This window comes from Indicator indicator, chromosome 10 (assembly GCF_027791375.1).
Source record: "Indicator indicator isolate 239-I01 chromosome 10, UM_Iind_1.1, whole genome shotgun sequence".
NCBI classification, from domain to species: domain Eukaryota; kingdom Metazoa; phylum Chordata; class Aves; order Piciformes; family Indicatoridae; genus Indicator; species Indicator indicator.
The window spans coordinates 1095738-1114737 of record NC_072019.1 but is presented as its reverse complement, the minus strand read 5'-3'; the positions used below and the strand labels follow the sequence as shown (position 1 = coordinate 1114737).

Genomic DNA, 19000 nt, shown 5'->3' with positions numbered 1-19000 from the left:
AGGGGGAAAAGCCTCCAGAGACAGAACTCAGAGACTCCTCAAGCTTGGAAATTAAGGTCATATTTTTCTTTTAGAGAAACTTCCCCTAGCAGATCCATAAGTTATCTTCTTGTGACTCATAACTCGGTGGAATGGGTTTCTGGTTTGTTCTCTTTGAGAACCCAATTACTTCAAGTGCCTCACACCAGCAAATGAAATCAGTGTGTTGGTTTATTTATTATCAGGCATTTGTTTTTCTTTATGGTGACTGCATTAGAGTTGCCACAACTATGCAGATCAGCTGAATTAAACCAGCACACTGTCTTGAGCATTTCCTTGGTGGCATGCTCTCCAATAGCTGGATTTTTTTTTTTTCCCCTGGCTAATGAACTCTTCCATTTGCTGGAAAATACTGGATGCAGTTAGCACTTCTCTGTGCAGCCTCAGCGTAAGCCATGCCTAGCAGCTGAGCACCATAAAGGGCCCAGGGCTTGGCAGAAGAACCAAGAAGCCCAGAAGATAAAAGGGAGATTTATACACACTCCCACCATGGCCTGCTGCAGAATTTAATTGGCAAGGTTAGCAATAAAGGAGCTCCAGAGAGCCACCAAGGTTATGGCCCCAGCACAAGTCACAAAGCAGGAGGAGTTATGGTTGCCAAGCTTAAAAATTAGAAATCAGAAATCACATCTGGTTCCTCACCTTGTGCTCTCCCCATGCCAAGCTGCACAACATCCTCTGATCAAGCCAGTCTGTTCCTTTGCTCTTTTCAGACCAGCTTCCTCTCTTCAAGGGGAGATACAAATCACTCCATCCAACCCTTCTGCAATTTCATCCAGCCTCTGCCTGCACTCCTCCTGCAGCTGCTTCAGCTCTCTCTTCAGGCTGGCCTCTCTCATCTGCAGCTCTCTGATCACCTCTGTAGCACTGACAGCTGAAACAGGCTCCTTGGATCCAGACCTAGTGAATCCCCTTTTGCTGGCAGGATGCTTGCTTCTGAACACCAGCCTGCATGAACCATGTGCTTTATTTTTGTTTGGAACACACAGGTGTGTGAGATCTAGCAGCTTTAGTTCAACACTCTCCTGTATCTTCCTAGCAGTGGTAGGGAACCCTTCCTTCTGTAGTTCTCCCTTTCTTGTTTTCACCTGTAGAGAGAAGAGAGGAAGTGAGTGTAAGTCTATGGTACGTTTCTGTGGGGAAAATATAACACCAAACTCTCTCCAGGAAACACCACAAACTAGGGAGGACCAAAAAAAGAGAGCCAACTGTGAGTGTAACCTAAATGCATGGCCCTGAAAGCTGAACTAAGGTAACCTGTGCTTCCTGGCTGGTAGGTAGCAGCTTCAGTGACCAGCAAGCTGCCTGTAGCCACTTGCTTATGGATTCACAGCCTGCCAGATTCTCCACTGATGACTAACACACAAGGGCTCTACACTCTTCCCTCTTACCAAGGAGTGGGTGGTTTGATTTCAGAGCAAAACACATGGAGAAAGAAAAAAAAAAAAAAAAAAAAGGCAGAGCCAGCTGAGTGACCTTCACCACTGTTGTGCTTTAAGCCACCACCTTTCCATAGCAGATTAATTGCCTTGTGACTAACAGCATTAATGCAGTTTGCAAAGGCTTTCTCTGCTTGGCAATGCTAACACACAGGGATGACAACTGTAAGCTGTAAATTCCTCAGTTCTCATTGTGGGGTAACAAACAGGGGGAGGAAAAGAATGGGGCAGGGGCAAAGAAACAGAGGCTAAGCCCCAAACGAGTACCAGGCAGCACAATTTCCCTGAAGACAGGCCCAATAAAACAAAGCTTTCCTTGTGACAGAACCACAGACTGGCTGATAAAAGCAGTTGGATATACTGGGATTTCTCCAAAGCTTTTGATTTAATGTTCTCTAACAATTTGATTTGGAGAAGCTGCAAGACAGTAATTGCCCTGCCAATTTTTTCTAGTGCTTAAACATGAATTCAGTGACTCATCTCAAAATGCAGTTGTCAGTGGGGAGACATCCCTAAGGAGAGGTACCCTGCTAAGCCCTTCAGGGAAACACTTCTTGGTCATTCTTGGTTCCTGCCACAACCACAACCTGACGAATCAGCTCAGCCAAAAAAGCAGCAAAGGTTCACAGAATCACAGAATGTTAGGGGCTGGAAGGGACCTCAAAAGATCATCCAGTCCAACCCACGGAGATGACTGCTGATGTTCCCACTGAGATGACTGCAAGAAGGAAAATAACAGGGATCACTAGAAGCTTACATCCTCTCCTTGTCTCCCTCCCTCCCAATTTGTAAAGCCACCTCCAGTGCCCCAAGCACCTGGGAACAAAGAACAGGAGAAGCAAACACAAAGCAGTGTTACAGCAGAACAGTGCTGTGGCCTGAGGAGCAGGCAGGGCCTGGCACAACTCCCCTGCCACTAATGAGGACCAAGTGCCATCTTCCACTACAAGCCAATTTCTGGTCTGTGCCAGCTGACCCTCAGCTAAAATACAACTTCCAAGTCACAGAATCAGAGATATGACCTCCAAGTCACCAGATACAACTTCCAAGTCACAGAAGCATAGAACCATTCAGGTTGGAAGAACCCCTGGGATCATCAAGTCCAACCATTAAAGCTACTTAACAAACTTGACCCCTAAACTATAACCCCAAGCACCACAGGAAATCAAAGCTGCCTCTGAAACCTGCACCTTGTGCACAGTTCTGGAGTGCATGCTTCAAAAAAAAAAAAAAAAAAAAGAAAGAAAAAGAAAAAACCCACAGGGAAACAGAGAGTAGGATTCAAAGGGAGGTCACCCAACAACTCACAGCCCTGAAAATGCAGCCTTACAGTATGAACCTTCATGAGCTCAAACTATTCCACATTCATGGAGACACACATAATATTTGTTGTAGACCCCAAAAGAAAGTGAGAAAAGCTGACAAAGCCATAAGAAGATGAAATGGATGAACATTTGAGTTAGATAGCTTCAGAGCAAGACATTGTTTCCTACTGTGAGAATAATGAACCATGAAATGCTTCACTGCAGCTCCAGGGATGAATCCCTTGGCCAAGGTTCAGCTCAGGTCAAGCTCAGTGCTAATGATATCCCCATTCCAGCCTCGAAACCACTCTGCAGTCTCTCCCTTCCCTGGCCACAGGTGCAGCTGAACAGCTCCTGGGGGTTTTAAATCTGCAGATCCACATGAAGATATCAACATCTCACATACTGGGGGCTTTGACAAGTTCCCTGCAAAGTCAGGGGTATTTTGGCATCTCTCTGAAGCACCAGAGATCAGTCAGAGCTCAGTCAGAGCTCAAGAACAGAGTGCAAGAAGAAGAGCTCTAAGATTGTAAAGCCTCTCCTGCCTTTGCCACTGCCAAGCTATAAGTGCTCAGGGTCAAGCCAGCTGGAGAAAAAAAGCCAAGATTTTTCCCAGGTAGTAGAGAGGGTTTTGCTACTGAACCAAATGCAGAAGCTTATGCCATATGGGGGATCAGAGTGTGCTCTCTCACGGTGCAAAACGCTGCAGCCATGCTGGCTGCAGTCACAGTTAAATTTCCCTGCTCACACCGACTTCACCAGGCCTTCACTCACTTATCCCACGTCTTTCAGCAGAACATCTTCAGGAGTTCTGCAGCCAAGTAATCTTCTCCATGGTCTTCTGATGTGTTATCCTCCCCCCACTCCCGCCCCTGCTCAGTAAAGATTAAGAAAAATCGATCAGATCAGAAAAGGAATAAATGTCTCTGAATTTTTCCTAACGTGTTCAAGGCTTTATCAATGCAGAACCATCTGTTAGAGGAGACCTCTGCTGATTGAGGGATTTGAATAAGGAGTTGAAGGCAAGAGAAGTCTGGCTTTACCCTTGACCAAGAAGCAAGGGTCCCTCTGTATCAAAATCCCCAAGGAATCCCCAAGACATTTCTTGCTGTGGTTAAAAAAACTATCTGGGGGTCCAATTATCTAATACCACTTTAGAAGAAACAAACCTTAAAAAACTAAATTCAGTGTTCTCTGTTCTCCCCACTGCCAGCAAATAAATGATGTTTGCACAAAGGGGATTTAAGGCTGGGATCCAGGATGGAAAAAAACGTCCCATTATGTACAGAGAACAAAATCACTCAGCAAACAGAGCCCACAAAATGTTATTTATTTTTCGCATTAAGTTCAGGCAGGGGAGGAGTAGGGCTGTATTAAAAGTGTTCCTCAAGAAACAAAGGCTCTCATACTCTCCATCATCAAAACTGGAGAATTTTATTATCCATTGTGCAAGGCAGATGATGGAAGAGCACAGCCCTCTCGGCACTAAGTGCACTGAGCTCTAACTCACAGCAGCAGCCTGAGTAGGAATTACTACGCTGAAGCAGGAGCAGCTGTAAGGACAAGGACCACAGCTTTCCAGTCAGGCTGTCAGGGGAGCAGAATCACTAAAAAACATTCAGGTTGGAAGAGACCCTCAGCATCACCAAGTCCAACCCAGAACCCTACTCTACAAGGCTCACCTCTAAACCATAGCCCCAAGCACCACATCCAAACCACCTTGAAACACAGCCAGGCTTGGGGACTCCACCACCTCCCTGGGCAGCACATTCCAATGCCTGACCACTCTTGACATGAAAAAAAATTTCCTAATGTCCAGTCTAAACCTGCCCTGCTGCAGCCTGAGGCCATTCCCTCTTGTTCTATCACTAATTACCTGGGAGAAGAGACCAGCAGCAGCCTCTCTACAATGTCCTTTCAGGCAGTTGTAGACAGCAATGAGGTCTCCTCTCACCCTCCTCTATTTCACACTAACCATCCCCAGCTCCTTCAGTCACTCCTCATCAGATTTATTCTCCAGGTCCTTCCCAGCTTCCTTGCCCTCCTCTGCCCTGGCTCCAGCACCTCCACATCTCTCTTGTATTGAGGTGCCCAAAATTGGACACAACACTCCAGGTGTGGCCTCCCCAGAGCTGAGTCCCAGGGGACAATCCCCTGCCTGCTCCTGCTGGACACAGCATTTCTAATGCCAGCCAGGATGCCTTTGGCTTTCTTGGCCACCTGGACACACTGCTGGCTCATGTTCAGCTTCCTGTCCATTAGAACCCCCAGGTCCAGGAGGACCACAAACTGTGATGTCTAAGAATCACATGTTATCTTCTAAAGAGGAAACAGATTCCCTGGGACAACATTAGATAAATTTAACAAGAGAAATTCTCAGCATAATGACTATGAAACGAGAGAACAAGTTTAGCAAAGCACTGTTTACTTCATGTCAGCACAATCTGGAGCTAGAAAGCTGGCTCCAGGTTTGGGGTTTTCTTTTTTTTTTTTTTTTTTTTTTGCACTGTTCTCTCTGGTAAGCTCTGCAACCATATGTATGTCCACAAATACTCTTGTTGCCATTTGTAGATTTCAATAGCTAAAAAATCTCTGAGGGTTACCTTCAAGTAATAGTCTTTGCTTTTCACACTCTGGATGCTTGTGAGAACACTCAATAACCTCCTCCAGTATGGTTAATTGATACTCTTTAACAGCTTGCTGTCTCCCATTAGTCAGCACACAATGATTATTCTGCACTGCCAAACAATCTCAGTAGACCACTTTGTATTAAACAAACATACTGTAAAAGATTAGGAGCCTCAGCACTTTGTGCCTTCCCTCTCCATCCCACAGCTCTGCCTTTCAGCCTCAATCTACCAGCTGGAAGCTGAATTCCCAATTAGGTAAGGAGTGCTGTCTGACAACTGCTGCACGTCCTCTCCAAAGAAACACACCACCGTGATCATCATCTCTCCCACTTCTGCAGAGCCAGCACCATCCCAGAGGGACAGGCTGCAGTCATGGAGGGAATGGGCTGATGAGGAACCAGCACCTTCAAACTGACACATATCCCATGCTGGGGCAAGCACTCACCTGCTTTGCTGTTCACAACAGCACAAGAGAGCAGTCCCTCATGTGTGACTGAGTCCATGGAAGCAGGCTGTCCCTCTGCTGCTCCAGGGTCAATGCATGCTTCCAGGTTTCCCACTCCCAACATCATGGTAAGCCAGCAGGAACCTCCCAATGGTACCAAGCTTCCTCCCCCAGCCCTAAAGAGCTGCTAAGAGATGCCACAAGGCAAGTGCTCCTCATGGGTTCCTTCTAGCTCTTCACCTCACTCTGTCACTTGATCCTGTTTGGGACAGGACAGTGGCCAAACCACCCCAAGTGCTCCTGATGGGTTCCTTCTAGCTCTTCACCTCACTCTGTCACTTGATCCTGTTTGGGACAGGACAGTGGCCAAACTGCCCCAAGTACTCCTAGACAGATTCCTTTGACTTTAATCTCCCAAAAGATCACCATAGGCTTTTAAAGGGTATCAAAACCTAAAAGCTAAAGGGAAAACTACAATAATTTTCATGTTCTAAGGAGAAGCCAATGAGTTCTTGTAGTTGCAGATAGGAGCAGCCCATCTGAGATCACAGCCTGAAAAGAGCCTGAGGGGACAGCCAGCCCCATGCTGCCCTTCCAGAGGCTGGCACAGTGCAAAGGGTTACAGTCTGTGCAGATGCTGATGGCAGCTTCACATGCAGGAACAGGCAAAGGAAGAAACACCAGAGTAAAACAGAGCTCTTCAACACTGCCTGGTGGGTGAGGAGAGACAGCCAGCCTCTAGTTCCTGACATGGTGGAGCCAAGCCAGGCAGGTCACCCATCCAGTGTAGAAATTCCATCTCCCCAGGGACAGCGCCACGAACGACGCCACACTTCCCAAAACTTTCAGGCTGAGGTCTGGATGAGGAAAGTGTGGTCCAGGTGAAACTGAAAAGGGTGGCCCCAGAGCAGGACACTGCCAAAGGGTCAGTGAGGTGAGGCACAGCAGTGAAACAGGCTGAGCAGACAGCTCAGCTCAGTCTCACTGTGAAGATTAATTCAGGCACTGATGCACAAGAGACATCTCAAGCCTGCAAACACCTACACACGATTAACTTCCCCAGCACTTCTCCTTCCCCACTGCCTATAAAATTTCTTCTAAGTTAAGATACCACTGGCTGTCCCTTTAATCCAGACAGCTATCTCAGCTGTTTCTAGTCCTGGGAATCTTCTGGGTTTGAATAAATTTTACAGGGAGGAAATCAGTGGGCAAATCATGGAGAAGGTAACGTGTCCCACATTTTCAGTAAGCTGCCTTCCACTTTCTTTGCCTGTCCCTCTGTTTCCAGGCCAGAGTGACTGCCAGACTCACCTCCTCTGGCCATGTGCTAGTCCATCATGTGGACAACCCTAGCCTTTCAGTGGCCCATCTTGTGGAGGTCTACTTCTATCAACTGGCCCTACACATTTAGCTCTTTTGATCTCTCTGCAAAGAGCAGACCTTCCAACCCTTCATGGTTACTCTTGGGGTTTCCTCAGTGCCCTCACATTTGCCTGCACCTTGCTGCTAATGAGCTCCATAGAACTTTGTGTCTCATCCCATTCCCAAGAGGCTGATCTGTCTCAGGGTTTTAACAGCTCACCAACAAAAAACTGCAATACAAATTAGACACAGAATTGTTCCTTCTTTCCCCTGCTAAAAAAGCAAACTGAATGTGATTCTGGAGAGAACATGAGGCATTCCAGAGAGATGCCAAGAGATCTAGATAACCACATCATGTCATTTAAGTCATTTTCAGTAATGACCATAATAAGAAAAGTGACAGTCTTCCACATGCTGGCAGTCAATGTTTCAGCTTGGTAAAACCTCCTGTGGCGACCTGAAAGCCTCAGCAGGCAAATGAATGCTCTGCCTCTCAGCTACACACTTGAAGAAAGCCACTAGCTAGAGAAGAGGTTTAAAATGCAGCAGCAATGAAAGGCCCCAAACATCTATCCCAAGGCAAGGTGGGGGGCAGGAGGCACAGGAGCATTTCCATTTTATGATGGCATTGTTGACAGCTTCAAGCACTGAACAGCAAACCAAATTGTTGGAGGCCCTTCTAAAGGAGAGATGATGAATCATAGAATGGTCCAGGCCAGAAGGGACCTCCAAAGCTCAGCCAGTCCAACCTCCCTGCAGTCAGCAGGGACATCCCCAACTAGATCAGGCTGCCCAGGGCCTCGCTGAGCCTCACCTTGAATATCTCCAGGGAAGGAGCCTCAACCACCTCCCTGGGCAACCTGTCCCAGTGTTCCACCACCCTCATAGCACAGAACTTGTTCCTCACATCCAATCTCAATCTGCCCTTCTCTAGTTTGAAGCCATTGTCCCTGGTCCTGTCCCTGCAGGCCTCTGCAAACAGTCTCTTTCCATCCTTCCTGTAGCCCCCTTCAGGTACTGCCAGGCTGCTATTAGGTCTCCCCAGAGCCTCCTCTTCCTCAGGCTGAACACCCCCAGCTCCCTCAGCCTGTCCTTGTAGCAGAGCTGCTCCAACCCCCTGATCATTTTCGTGGCCCTCCTCCGGACCCTCTCCATCAGGTCCATGTCCTTCCTATATTGAGGGCTCCAGACCTGCACACAGCACTCCAGGTGAGGTCTCCCCAGAGCAGAGCAAAGTGGCAGAATCACCTCTCTGGCTCTGCTGGCAATGCTGCTTTGGATGCAGCCCAGGCTGTGATTTGCCTTCTGTGCTGCAAGCTCACACTGCCTGTTCACGTCCAGCTTCCCATCCATCAGCACCCCCAAGTCCTTTCCCACAGGGCTGCTTTCTAAGACCTCCTCCCCCAGTCTGTACTGACCAGCATCATGTCATCACTTTGAAATCACTGCTTCTTCAATTACTCCAGGAGTTCTGCAGAAGTGGCTGTGATGGCTCTGTTCAGAAAATCAAATTGCACAGGCCTCGCAATGGCACACTTCCTGCCTCCAGTCCTGCTGTCCACTCATTCTCTCCTGGATTTCTCTTGTGAAGAGGGAGAAGATCCCACATGCACTGCAGCACAAAATACAGACAACTATTGTTGCAGTTCCAAAGCACAGTGCCTGCCTCTGCTGCAAAACACAGTGCAAGCTGCTCCTTTGTGCTCCGGCTCATGAGGAACAAACCTAAGAAAAGAAATCTCAGATCTTGTCTTTTTTGGGCTGGAGATGGAAAGGAAATTAGGAAATATGAATGAATGCAATATCCAAGCCACCAAGTCATACTTTTGCTTTCATAACCTTTGCTATCAGGGCATAATCACCCAAAACCTTTCATAAACTCATCTGGTTGCTCTGAAAACACCAAACAGCATTTGACTTGCAGAATTTTTTTTCCCATTCCTAAAGAAAGTTCATTTCCAAGCTTTATATTAAAGCCACCACATCTACTATGTCCCTCTGCACCAGGGGAGCTGAAAAGCATGAAGTGAAATATTGCATGCTTTGAAATGTATGATCAGTGTGGGGGCAGACTGCAGAAACAGACAAGATGTGTCAGGTCAGCCAGTGCACTGCCCTGCTGGCTCCAAACAGCTCCCCAGGACATTCACAACATCCCAAGCACAGGCACTGAGAGGCATTCCCCAGGCTGAAGGAGCTACCCAGAGCTGTCAGTCTCCACAGGCTTGGGAAGTGTGGCTGGAAAGCTGCCTGGCAGAAAGGGACCTGGGGGTGCTAATGGACAAGCAGCTGAACATGAGCCAGCAGTGTGCCCAGGTGGCCAAGAAAGCCAAAGGCATCCTGTCTGGCATTAGAAATGCTGTGTCCAGCAGGAGCAGGCAGGGGATTGTCCCCTGGGACTCAGCTCTGGGGAGGCCACACCTTGAGTGCTGTGTCCAGTTTTGGGCACCTCAATACAAGAGAGATGTGGAGGTGCTGGAGCCAGAGCAGAGGAGGGCAAGGAAGCTGGGAAGGGCCTGGAGAATAAATCTGATGAAGAGTGACTGAAGGAGCTGGGGATGGTTAGTTTGGAAATAGAGGAGGGTGAGGGGAGACCTCATTGCTGTCTATAACTCCCTGAAAGGACATTGTAGAGAGGCTGCTGCTGGTCTCTTCTCCCAGGTAATTAGTGATAGAACAAGAGGGAATGGCCTCAAGCTGCCACTGGGGAGGCTTAGACTGGACAGGAGGAAACATCATTTTCCCAGCAAGAGTGGTCAGGCATTGGAATGTGCTGCCCAGGGAGGTGGTGGATCCCCAAGCCTGGCTGTGTTTCAAGGTGGTTTGGATGTGGTGCTTGGGACTATGGCTTAGGGGTGAGCCTTGCAGAGTAGGGTTCTGGGTTGGACTTGGTGATGCTGAGGGTCTCTTCCAACCTGAATGTTTCTGTGATTCTATGTGTACTGAACAGACTCTCATTCAACAGACAAGCATCAATTATAGTTCAAGGTCTACCAGTACAAATGAGAGTAGGATAAGGACAGAGATATTGGCACTGCTCAGAGCCTGCTGCACAGGAACCCCAACAACTCAACACTGCAACCCAGCAGGCATGGCAAATTAAGGCTGGTCTGAGGAGTTTCAGCTCCCAGGCTGGAATCCAGATCAGTCCAGGGGCTGAACCTTACAAACACTTGCCTTCAGCCAGTACAAGTCTAAATACACATTCTAAGCCTTCATTATTTATACCTTTTGCTGTCTTACAGTTGTATCTAGTGTTTACTCCACCTCTAACTGCTCCCACCCCCACTAAACACCTCGCAGAAGCCCAGCTGACAGTCTATCTGGGATACAGAAAACAGGATAGAGAAGGATTTGCAGACTACTTTTAAGAAAGCCCTCCTTGTCAGCACTAGAAAAAACCAGCAGCAAGGACAAAGGGAAAGAGAGCAAAAGGAAATATTAAGCAAAAGTATCAACAGCACAGAAGGGGGAGGAGCAGAGTCCACTATAAGCACAGGGAAAGATCTGCAAGTATTAACTAGAAGTGGAATACAATAAAAATAGTCACAGGGATCTCACAATTCCTACCCACAACCCCTTTGTGCTCCTATTCAAGAGCTTCCTGCCTGTACAATGCAGGCTCTGCACACAAGCAGTGCTGGAAAGCAGGCACCAGGGTCTGTCTGTGAAAGAAGACATCCAAGCAGAGTTCATCTCCAACATTAGGAGACAGCAAGACCTGAACAAGCCAGCACTGCTGCTCTCCACGTCTGCCACTGTCTTCTGTGCAGAACACTCATGACTAACCCAAGTGTTTTGTGTGCTTGTGTGTCCTCAAAGGCATCAAAACAAAACCTTTTTCAAGTATAAGCAGGGTGAGGGCTTTATGCTCCTTTAACAATAAACAAATAATTGGGCTAGGGGGGCAGTTTCTTTAAAGAGAAATGTTTGCTTGTTGGGGTTTTTTATGAACAGTCAGGCTTCAGTGTATGACAAATGCTTTCCTCCCTTAGCTATAGACAGTGACCTATTCAGCCTCAGAGAAGCAGAGAAAGGCACTGTTCCAAGGGATGCTGTGAATGCTGAAGTGATTGGGGGAAAAAAAAATCAAATCCTGCAGCTCCTACTTCTGGGAAAAGTTACAGAGCGGGAAAGGACAGGACCCTGCAGAGCCTATGAACTTCAAACATTTGCTGAACAGTGACTTCCAAGAAAATCACACCCCCCCCCCCAACCTTCAGAAAAACATCTAAAGGCATTTGGCTTACACCAAAACAAACAAAACAATAAAATGCCATCCTGGGGTGGATTAGAAAAGCTGTGGTCAGTAGGTCGAGAGAGGTTCTCCTCCCCCTCTACTCTGCCCTGCTGAGGCTGCTTCTGGAATATTGTGTCCAGTTCTGGGCCCCTCAGTTCAAGAAGGACCTCAAGGAACTGCTTGAAAGAGTCCAGCACAGAGCAACAAAAATGCTGAAGGGAGTGGAACATCTTCCTTATGAGGAGAGCCTGAGGGAGCTGAGGCTCTTTAGCTTGGAGAGGAGGAGCCTGAGAGGTGACCTCATTCATGGTGATACAGATGTGCAGGGTGAGTGCCCAGAGGCTGGAGCCAGGCTGTGCTGGGTGATGCCCAATGACAGCACAAGGGGCAGTGGTGGAAGATGAGGCATAGGAAGTTCCACGGAAACAGGAGGAAAAATTATTTCCCTGTGAGGGTGACAGAGCACTGGAACAGGCTGCCCAGGGGGGTTGTGGAGTCTCCCTCTCTGCAGATATTCAAGACCTGCCTGGATGAGTTCCTGTGTGATCTGCTCTGGGTGATGCTGCTCTGGCAGGGGGGTTGGACTGGATGAGCTTTTGAGCTCCCTTCCAACCCCTAACATTCTGTGATTCTGTGAAAACAAAACCAACCAACCAATCCACAAACAAACAAAAACAAACAGAAAACCCAACACAAAATCAACAACAAACCCCAAACAAACAAACAAAAAAACCCAGAAACAAACCCCCAAGTGAAAGCCAAAGCAGGATCAGCAATCAGCTGTTGCGGAACCACTCCAACCCTGAGCCAAGCAGGTATTTCTCTATTAAAAAAAAACCCCACATTATTCTAATTTCAAATTCATGTCTTCTAGTACCTTGACCAAATGTAATTTCAAATCTGTGAGAAAGTTATAAAGTTGGTACTGCAGCTCTATAAAGCTTGTCTCATTGAATCAAGCCTCTTTGCTGTGAGCTTTCAAGGTTTCTAATTCTCTGCAGCAAGCTCTATAGGCTGTAGAGTAACCAGTTAAAAAGGCTGGAAACCATCATTTTCTATTTTAATAGCTGAACACTTCCCACACTGTCCTGCCTAAATGAGGTTTCTTTCTTCTTGTGAGATCCTTGCCTGTACACAAAGGGACTTGATGTTCTTCTGCAATAGCCCATTTAATAGCAATGCCCAAGCATTTATGGATTTAAAGGCATAATAAACTGTTTGATTAGTCTAACCTACCACAAAGCACAGGCTATGGTGTTTCACCTAGGAATTTCTGGGATGTAATTTCTCCACTTTGGTAAGCTCTGGGGGTCTCTTTCAGAAGCACACATACTTGGTTTGTTTTAAAAACAGCCTCAAGCAGATCAAGAAACTACCCTATCACTGTGTTCTCAGCAGTAAAACACATTTATGGTTAAAAAATATGCCTCTTTTCAGTGAGCTCTGCCTCAGCCACTGGCTCTTCACAGAAGCACAGAATCAACCAGGTGGGAAGAGACCTCCAAGATCACCAAGGCCAACCAATCACCCAACCCTATCTAATCAACCAGACCATGGCACTAAGTGCCTCATCCAGGCTCTTCTTAAACGCCTCCAGGGATGCTGACCCCACCACCTCCCTGGGCAGCACATCCCAATGGCCAATCTCTCTGTCTGGGAAGAACTTCTTTCTAAGGTCAAGCCTAAACTTCCCCCTGCACACCTTGAGACTGTGTCCTCTTGTTCTGTTGCTGCTTGCCTTGGAGAAGAGAACCACCCCCACCTGGCTGCAACCTCCCTTCAGGTAGTTGTAGACAGCAATGAGGTCTGCCCTGAGCCTCCTCTTCTCCAGGCTAAACACCCCCAGCTCCCTCAGCCTCTCCTCACAGGACTGTGCTCCAGACCCCTCCCCAGCCTTGTGCTCCAGACCCCTCCCCAGTCTTCTGACATCATGTTTCATCTCTAAGTCTCACACCTTCAAAAACAAGAACTGCAGCTGCAACCTTACCTTGGTTAAATTGCACTTTTCTCTCCCTCTCAAGATGACAGACAAAGTAACTCCTCAATTACCTCTCCTTTCATCCTTTCCAACCTTTCAACCAGTTGTGATGGTGGTATAAGTGGAGCCAACACATCTCATTAAGCTCACAATCCTGATCTGTATCTTATGAGTCACTTAATGGCCAGTAGCAGGTAGCAACACTTAGTTGTCAATAACCTAACAACTTTTCCATGACCCATTACCATTGCCTTCGATTTCATAAGGCCATGAAATTGAAAGGTTTGCACAAATCAGCCCTTAGCACAGGAGACATTCAAGGTCAGGTTGGCTGAGACTCTGAGCAACCTGATCTGCTTGGGGATGTGGAAGCCTCATCCCTGGAGGCTTTTAAGACCAGGCTGGATGTGGCTGTGAGCAACCTGCTGTAGTGTGAGGTGTCCCTGCCCATGGCAGGGGGTTGGAAGTGGATGATCCTTGAGGTCCCTTCCAACCCTGACAATTCTATGATTCTATGTTCCTGCTTACTGCAGGATCAGATGATGTCTTGAGGTCCCTTCCAAACCAGTGTGTTCTATGATTCTAAATCCAAAACCTGATGCTGTAAGCATCTGAGGTACAGGCATAGGTATTTCTTACTAAACCCAAACACCAGCAACAGTTAAAAACTCAAATAATTTCTTTTGGCTTAACAATAATTTTAACAGCTAAAGCAAAATTTCTCTTTCATGTAATTACTAATTTCTAACACTCATTATTAGCTCAGCCTATTATTAGTCCTTTGGAATTGGTGGTGAATAAATGAAAGGGGTGATCCCAGAGTAATATTAACGAGGGGCATTTTTTGCACCATATACTTGGAAGGCATTTTAGAAGGGTTGTAAAGCTGAGCTACAGCAAGTGACAGAAGATGTAATTATCCAAGCAGCTGCATTCCAAATTTTGCCCAGATTTGCAATTTCCTGCAATTAGAGAGGAATGTGTGCATCTCCATCTCATGCACTGGAAGCAAGACAGCACTGCTCAAACACCAGTTCCCAGGCACACCTTTCATCATTCCAAACCAAACTGACAGGGAAGCCACAGAGAGAACAGTACCTATTTTGTCTAGGAATAGAAAGCATCTTATAACTGAGGGAGGAGTCACAGGCTCACAGGATGTTAGGGGTTGGAAGGGACCTCAGAAGATCATCCAGTCCAACCCCCCTGCCAGAGCAGGACCATAGAATCCAGCACAGGTCACACAGAACACGTCCAGATGGGTGCAGAAAGTCTCCAGAGAAGGAGACTCCACAACCTCTCTGGGCAGCCTGCTCCAGTGCTCTGGGAGCCTCCCAGTGAAGAAGTTCCTCCTTATGTTGAGGAGCTGCTGTGCTGTAGTTCTTATCCATTGCCCCTTGTCCTATCACAGAATGCAATTGAGCAGAGCCTGTCCCCACCCTTGACCCCCAGCACTCAGATATTGATAAACATTGATCAAATCCCCTCTCAGTCTTCTCCTCTCCAGACTAAACAGCCCCAGGACTCTCAGCCTCTCCTCACCAGGCAGTGCTCCAGGGCCTTAATCAGCCTGGTAGCTCTCCCTTGGACTCTTCCAGCAGATCCCTGTCCCTCTGGAACTGGGGATCCCAGAACTGGATGCAATATTCCAGGTGAGCTCTCACCAAGGCAGGGTAGAAGGGGAGGAGAACCTCCCTGGATCTGCTGGACACACTCCTCTTGATGCACCCCAGCTTAGTTTCCTTTGAAGACAAACTAAAAACACACTTTAAACACCAGCAACTACCAAGCTCTGACAGAGCACTGCTGCTCTCTGCTTCCTGTTGTCATACACTGAATACTGCAAAGCACTTTGTAAGCCTTTGGCATGGCATCCACCCCTGCTCTCCATTGGAAAGCTTTTAGATGGTGAGGAAGCAGAGTGAGGGCAAGTTCCAAGTTCATTAAAGCATTTGAATGAGATCATTTCCTAAAAGGGACTGACCTGACCTTGTCTGAATGGAGAACATATTTCTGTTGGTTTTGTTTGGTTTGTTTGGGTTTGGTGGTTGTGTTTTCTTCTGCTCTGTTTGTAAGATAATCAGATGTGCCTCTATTTGGACTCATGTATCTAAATACCACACAGATAAGAGTCAGAAAAGCCAGTTTAGCTCAAGATAAAGGACAAGGACATAGAATTAAGTAAATGGGGGAAAGAACAACATTAAGATTTCTCCACGTCTTTACCAGACAAAATTCAGAGTACACCTCCAAATTTCAATGCAAGCCACAAAAGCACATGACTGATAAAAGCATGGCCTGTTTGCTGAGTCCACAAATATCCATCACACAAGCAAAATAAAAGGGAAATTAATCCTCTTAGGCCTAGAAGCAGCTGAACTCTGTGGCTGCTGCGCAGAGAGCCTGTGTGAGCAGACTTGCTGCAGTAAGCACTTCACCCAGCAAAAGAGCTGCACTCAAGAGGTGCAGGAAGAGGCAGCTGCTTCAAGGACAGCCTTTGGGTTGGGATGCTAACAGGCATACCTGAGGCAAGCAGCCCCGAACAAAGGCAGAAATGCTGAAAGCCTCATGAGACACATCCCCTTTCCACAAAGCCACCAAAAAGGTTTCCTGTCGTATGGATGCTTTCAGAACTCTCTCTCTTCCTGGAGTTTTTGGCATGAGTAATTTGCCTTTTCAGTGCTTAACTTTTGAGGAGAACAAGTGAACTCAAAGGAATAGAAATAGATGGGTGTCAAAAATGTAATGTGATTATTTTATTGCAGCAAGTCTGGGCAGAAGCAGGCAGGGGAAAAATCTTAACAGAATAAATGGCTTCCAAAAAAATCAGCAATTTCTGCATCACCTTTGCTCAGCTAAAGAGGATGTCAGTGATGGCAGCACAAAAGAGCAGATATGGAGCATGCACAAGAGCATACAACAAGACAGCCAGAATCACTGTGCTCATCAGAACCTCTTCAGCTATTTCCCCAGAATATCCACAAGCCCACCAGCTGGTATGGGCCTGCTGCTCTCAGGAAGGTGGCACACCTCCAGGAAGGAGGAAAACCTACTAGGAGGAGACACAGTTACAGAATCACAGAATCAGCCAAGTTGGAAGAGACCTCCAAGATCACCAAGTCCAACCAATCACCCAACCCTATCTAATCAACCAGACCATGGCACTAAGTGCCTCATCCAGGCTGCTCTTAAACACCTCCAGGGACCTCCACCCCACCACCTCCCTGGGCAGCACATCCCAATGGCCAATCTCTCTGTCTGGGAAGAACTTCTTTCTAAGATCAAGCCTCAACTTCCCCCTGCACACCTTGAGACTGTGTCCTCTTGTTCTGTTGCTGCTTGCCTTGGAGAAGAGACCAACCCCCACCTGGCTGCAACCTCCCTTCAGGTAGTTGTAGACAGCAATGAGGTCTGCCCTGAGCCTCCTCTTCTCCAGGCTAAACACCCCCAGCTCCCTCAGCCTCTCCTCACAGGGCTGTGCTCCAGACCCCTCCCCAGCCTTGTTGCCCTTCTCTGGACACATTCCAGCAACTCAGGCACAGAACTGGACACAGTACTCAAGGCGTGGCTTAACCAGTGCTGAGTACAGTTCAGACTTGAAGTCCCACAATTCAGAATGCACAGCACAGGGAATAAAGAAATAAACACCCATCTCCTCCTCCAAATTATAAATCTTCAGTACTTTACAGTAATAGAAGAAAGTTCCCTTCCCATGGCCCAGCCTTTTGTAATGTATTTCTTCTTAACTACAGTTTTATCTCGAAAAGCAGAATATGTCAGGGTAAGTAATTTAGACACTTGCAAAAAGGCTGCAGTGCTGCTTTGAAAAAGACTCTGACAACTACAAATTACCAAGGAAGGCAACGGACAAAGTCTTGCTTCCTGTAATAAATTGATCACTTATTTTTCAATTTATTCTTCCAAACTTTTTATCTTGGGCAGCAGAGACAAGCACTGATGATAGGAGATATCATCACAGAGCTAAGTGACTCGCAGAGTCTTGGGGGGCCCCCACTTTGTTTTCAGCAGAGCTGTATCACCGGGCAACATGAGAGCAGCCCCTTCAGAAACAGAGCGCTGCTTGTGACTTGTGCTTTGAATCAGAGAACAGTCCAGGCTGGCCTCCAAAGCTCATCCAGGCCGACCTCCCCTCAGTCAGCAGGGACATCCCCAACTAGATCAGGCTGCACAGAGCCCTGTCGCGTCTTACCTTCAACATCTCCAGGGACTGGGCTTCAACCACCTCCCTGGGCAACCTGTTCCAGTGCTCCACCACCCTCACCGTGAAGAACTTCTTCCTGATATCACAGAATCAGTCAGGGTTGGAAGGGACCACAAGGATCATCCAGTTCCAACCCCTCTGCCATGGGCAGGGACACCTCACACTAGATCAGGCTGGCCAGAGCCTCATCCAGCCTGGCCTTAAACACCTCCAGGGATGGGGCCTCAACCACCTCCCTGGACAACCCATTCCAGGCTCTCACCACTCTCATGGGGAAGAACTTCTTCCTCACATCCAGCCTGAATCTCCCCACTTCCAGCTTTGTTCCATTCCCCCTAGTCCTATCACTACCTGATAGCCTAAAAAGTCCCTCCCCAGCTTTCTTGTAGACTCCCTTCAGATACTGGAAGGCCACAATAAGGTCACCTCAGAGCCTTCTTTTCTCCCAACTCTTTCAGTCTGTCCTCATAGGAGAGGTGCTCCAGCCCTCTGATCATCCTGGTGGCCAACCTAAATCTGCCCTTCTCTAATTTGAAGCCACTTCTGTGTTACTGTGCTGCTTGGGGAGAACAGGATGTGAAAACAAATTCAAGCAATACAGTCCCTATATATATATTTTTTTTTAATATATATATATATTTTTTATATATATATATATATATATATATATATATATCCCCCACCACCAAAAGGAATGCTTATATAAACCACTGCTAAAATACACAGATGAAAGGAAGGAATTACCACCTAGTCATACATGTTTTTCAGAAAAGGGTCAGTCTTGTGCAAAAAGTCACAAGGAAAATGAAAAATAAAGCAAAGCCCCAAAGCTTTTTAGGGAATTTCCTCACTGCCAAACCAGTTTGGTTTTCAGTTAGAAATTTTTGCCAGTGAGAGTTATGAAACACTGGAATGGGTTGCCTAGAGAGGGGTAGTTGCCCTGTCCCTTAAAATACTCAAGGTCAGGCTGAATGTAGCTCTGAGCAACCTGATCTACTTAAAGATGTCCCTGCTCATTGCAGAGGGCTTGGACTAAATAACCTTTAAAGGTCCCTTCCAGCTCAATGCCTTCTATGATTCTACTCTCTTATCCCTCACAGGGGTGTTGCATGACCACTGCAGAACCCCCATCAGCACCCAGCCCTGCAGCTCTTCTCACTGCAGGAGCAGGGTAAATCACCCAGCAACTCAGCCTGCCTACAGCTAGGGCATGAGGCAAATGGACTTTAACTCCCAGGTAGAGATTTGTCTGCAAAGAACATTTTCAGAGTTTCAGTGAAAAAGTAGACATAAGTTTAAAATGCATTCATCAGTTTCTGGTATCAGCTCACAGGTTTGACA

At 47.1% G+C, this 19000-nt stretch overlaps 1 protein-coding gene across 1 annotated transcript in view; it reads right to left on the bottom strand.

Annotated features, from left to right (window-relative positions):
- Positions 1 to 767: 767 nt before the first annotated feature.
- The window catches only part of TEDC1 (tubulin epsilon and delta complex 1), an 88518-nt gene continuing 70285 nt past the window's right edge, over positions 768 to 19000 (bottom strand). Inside the window, exon 8 of the mRNA XM_054384190.1 lies at positions 768 to 1127. Coding sequence (XP_054240165.1) covers positions 768 to 1127 — 360 coding nt within the window. The remainder of the gene's footprint in view (positions 1128 to 19000) is intronic.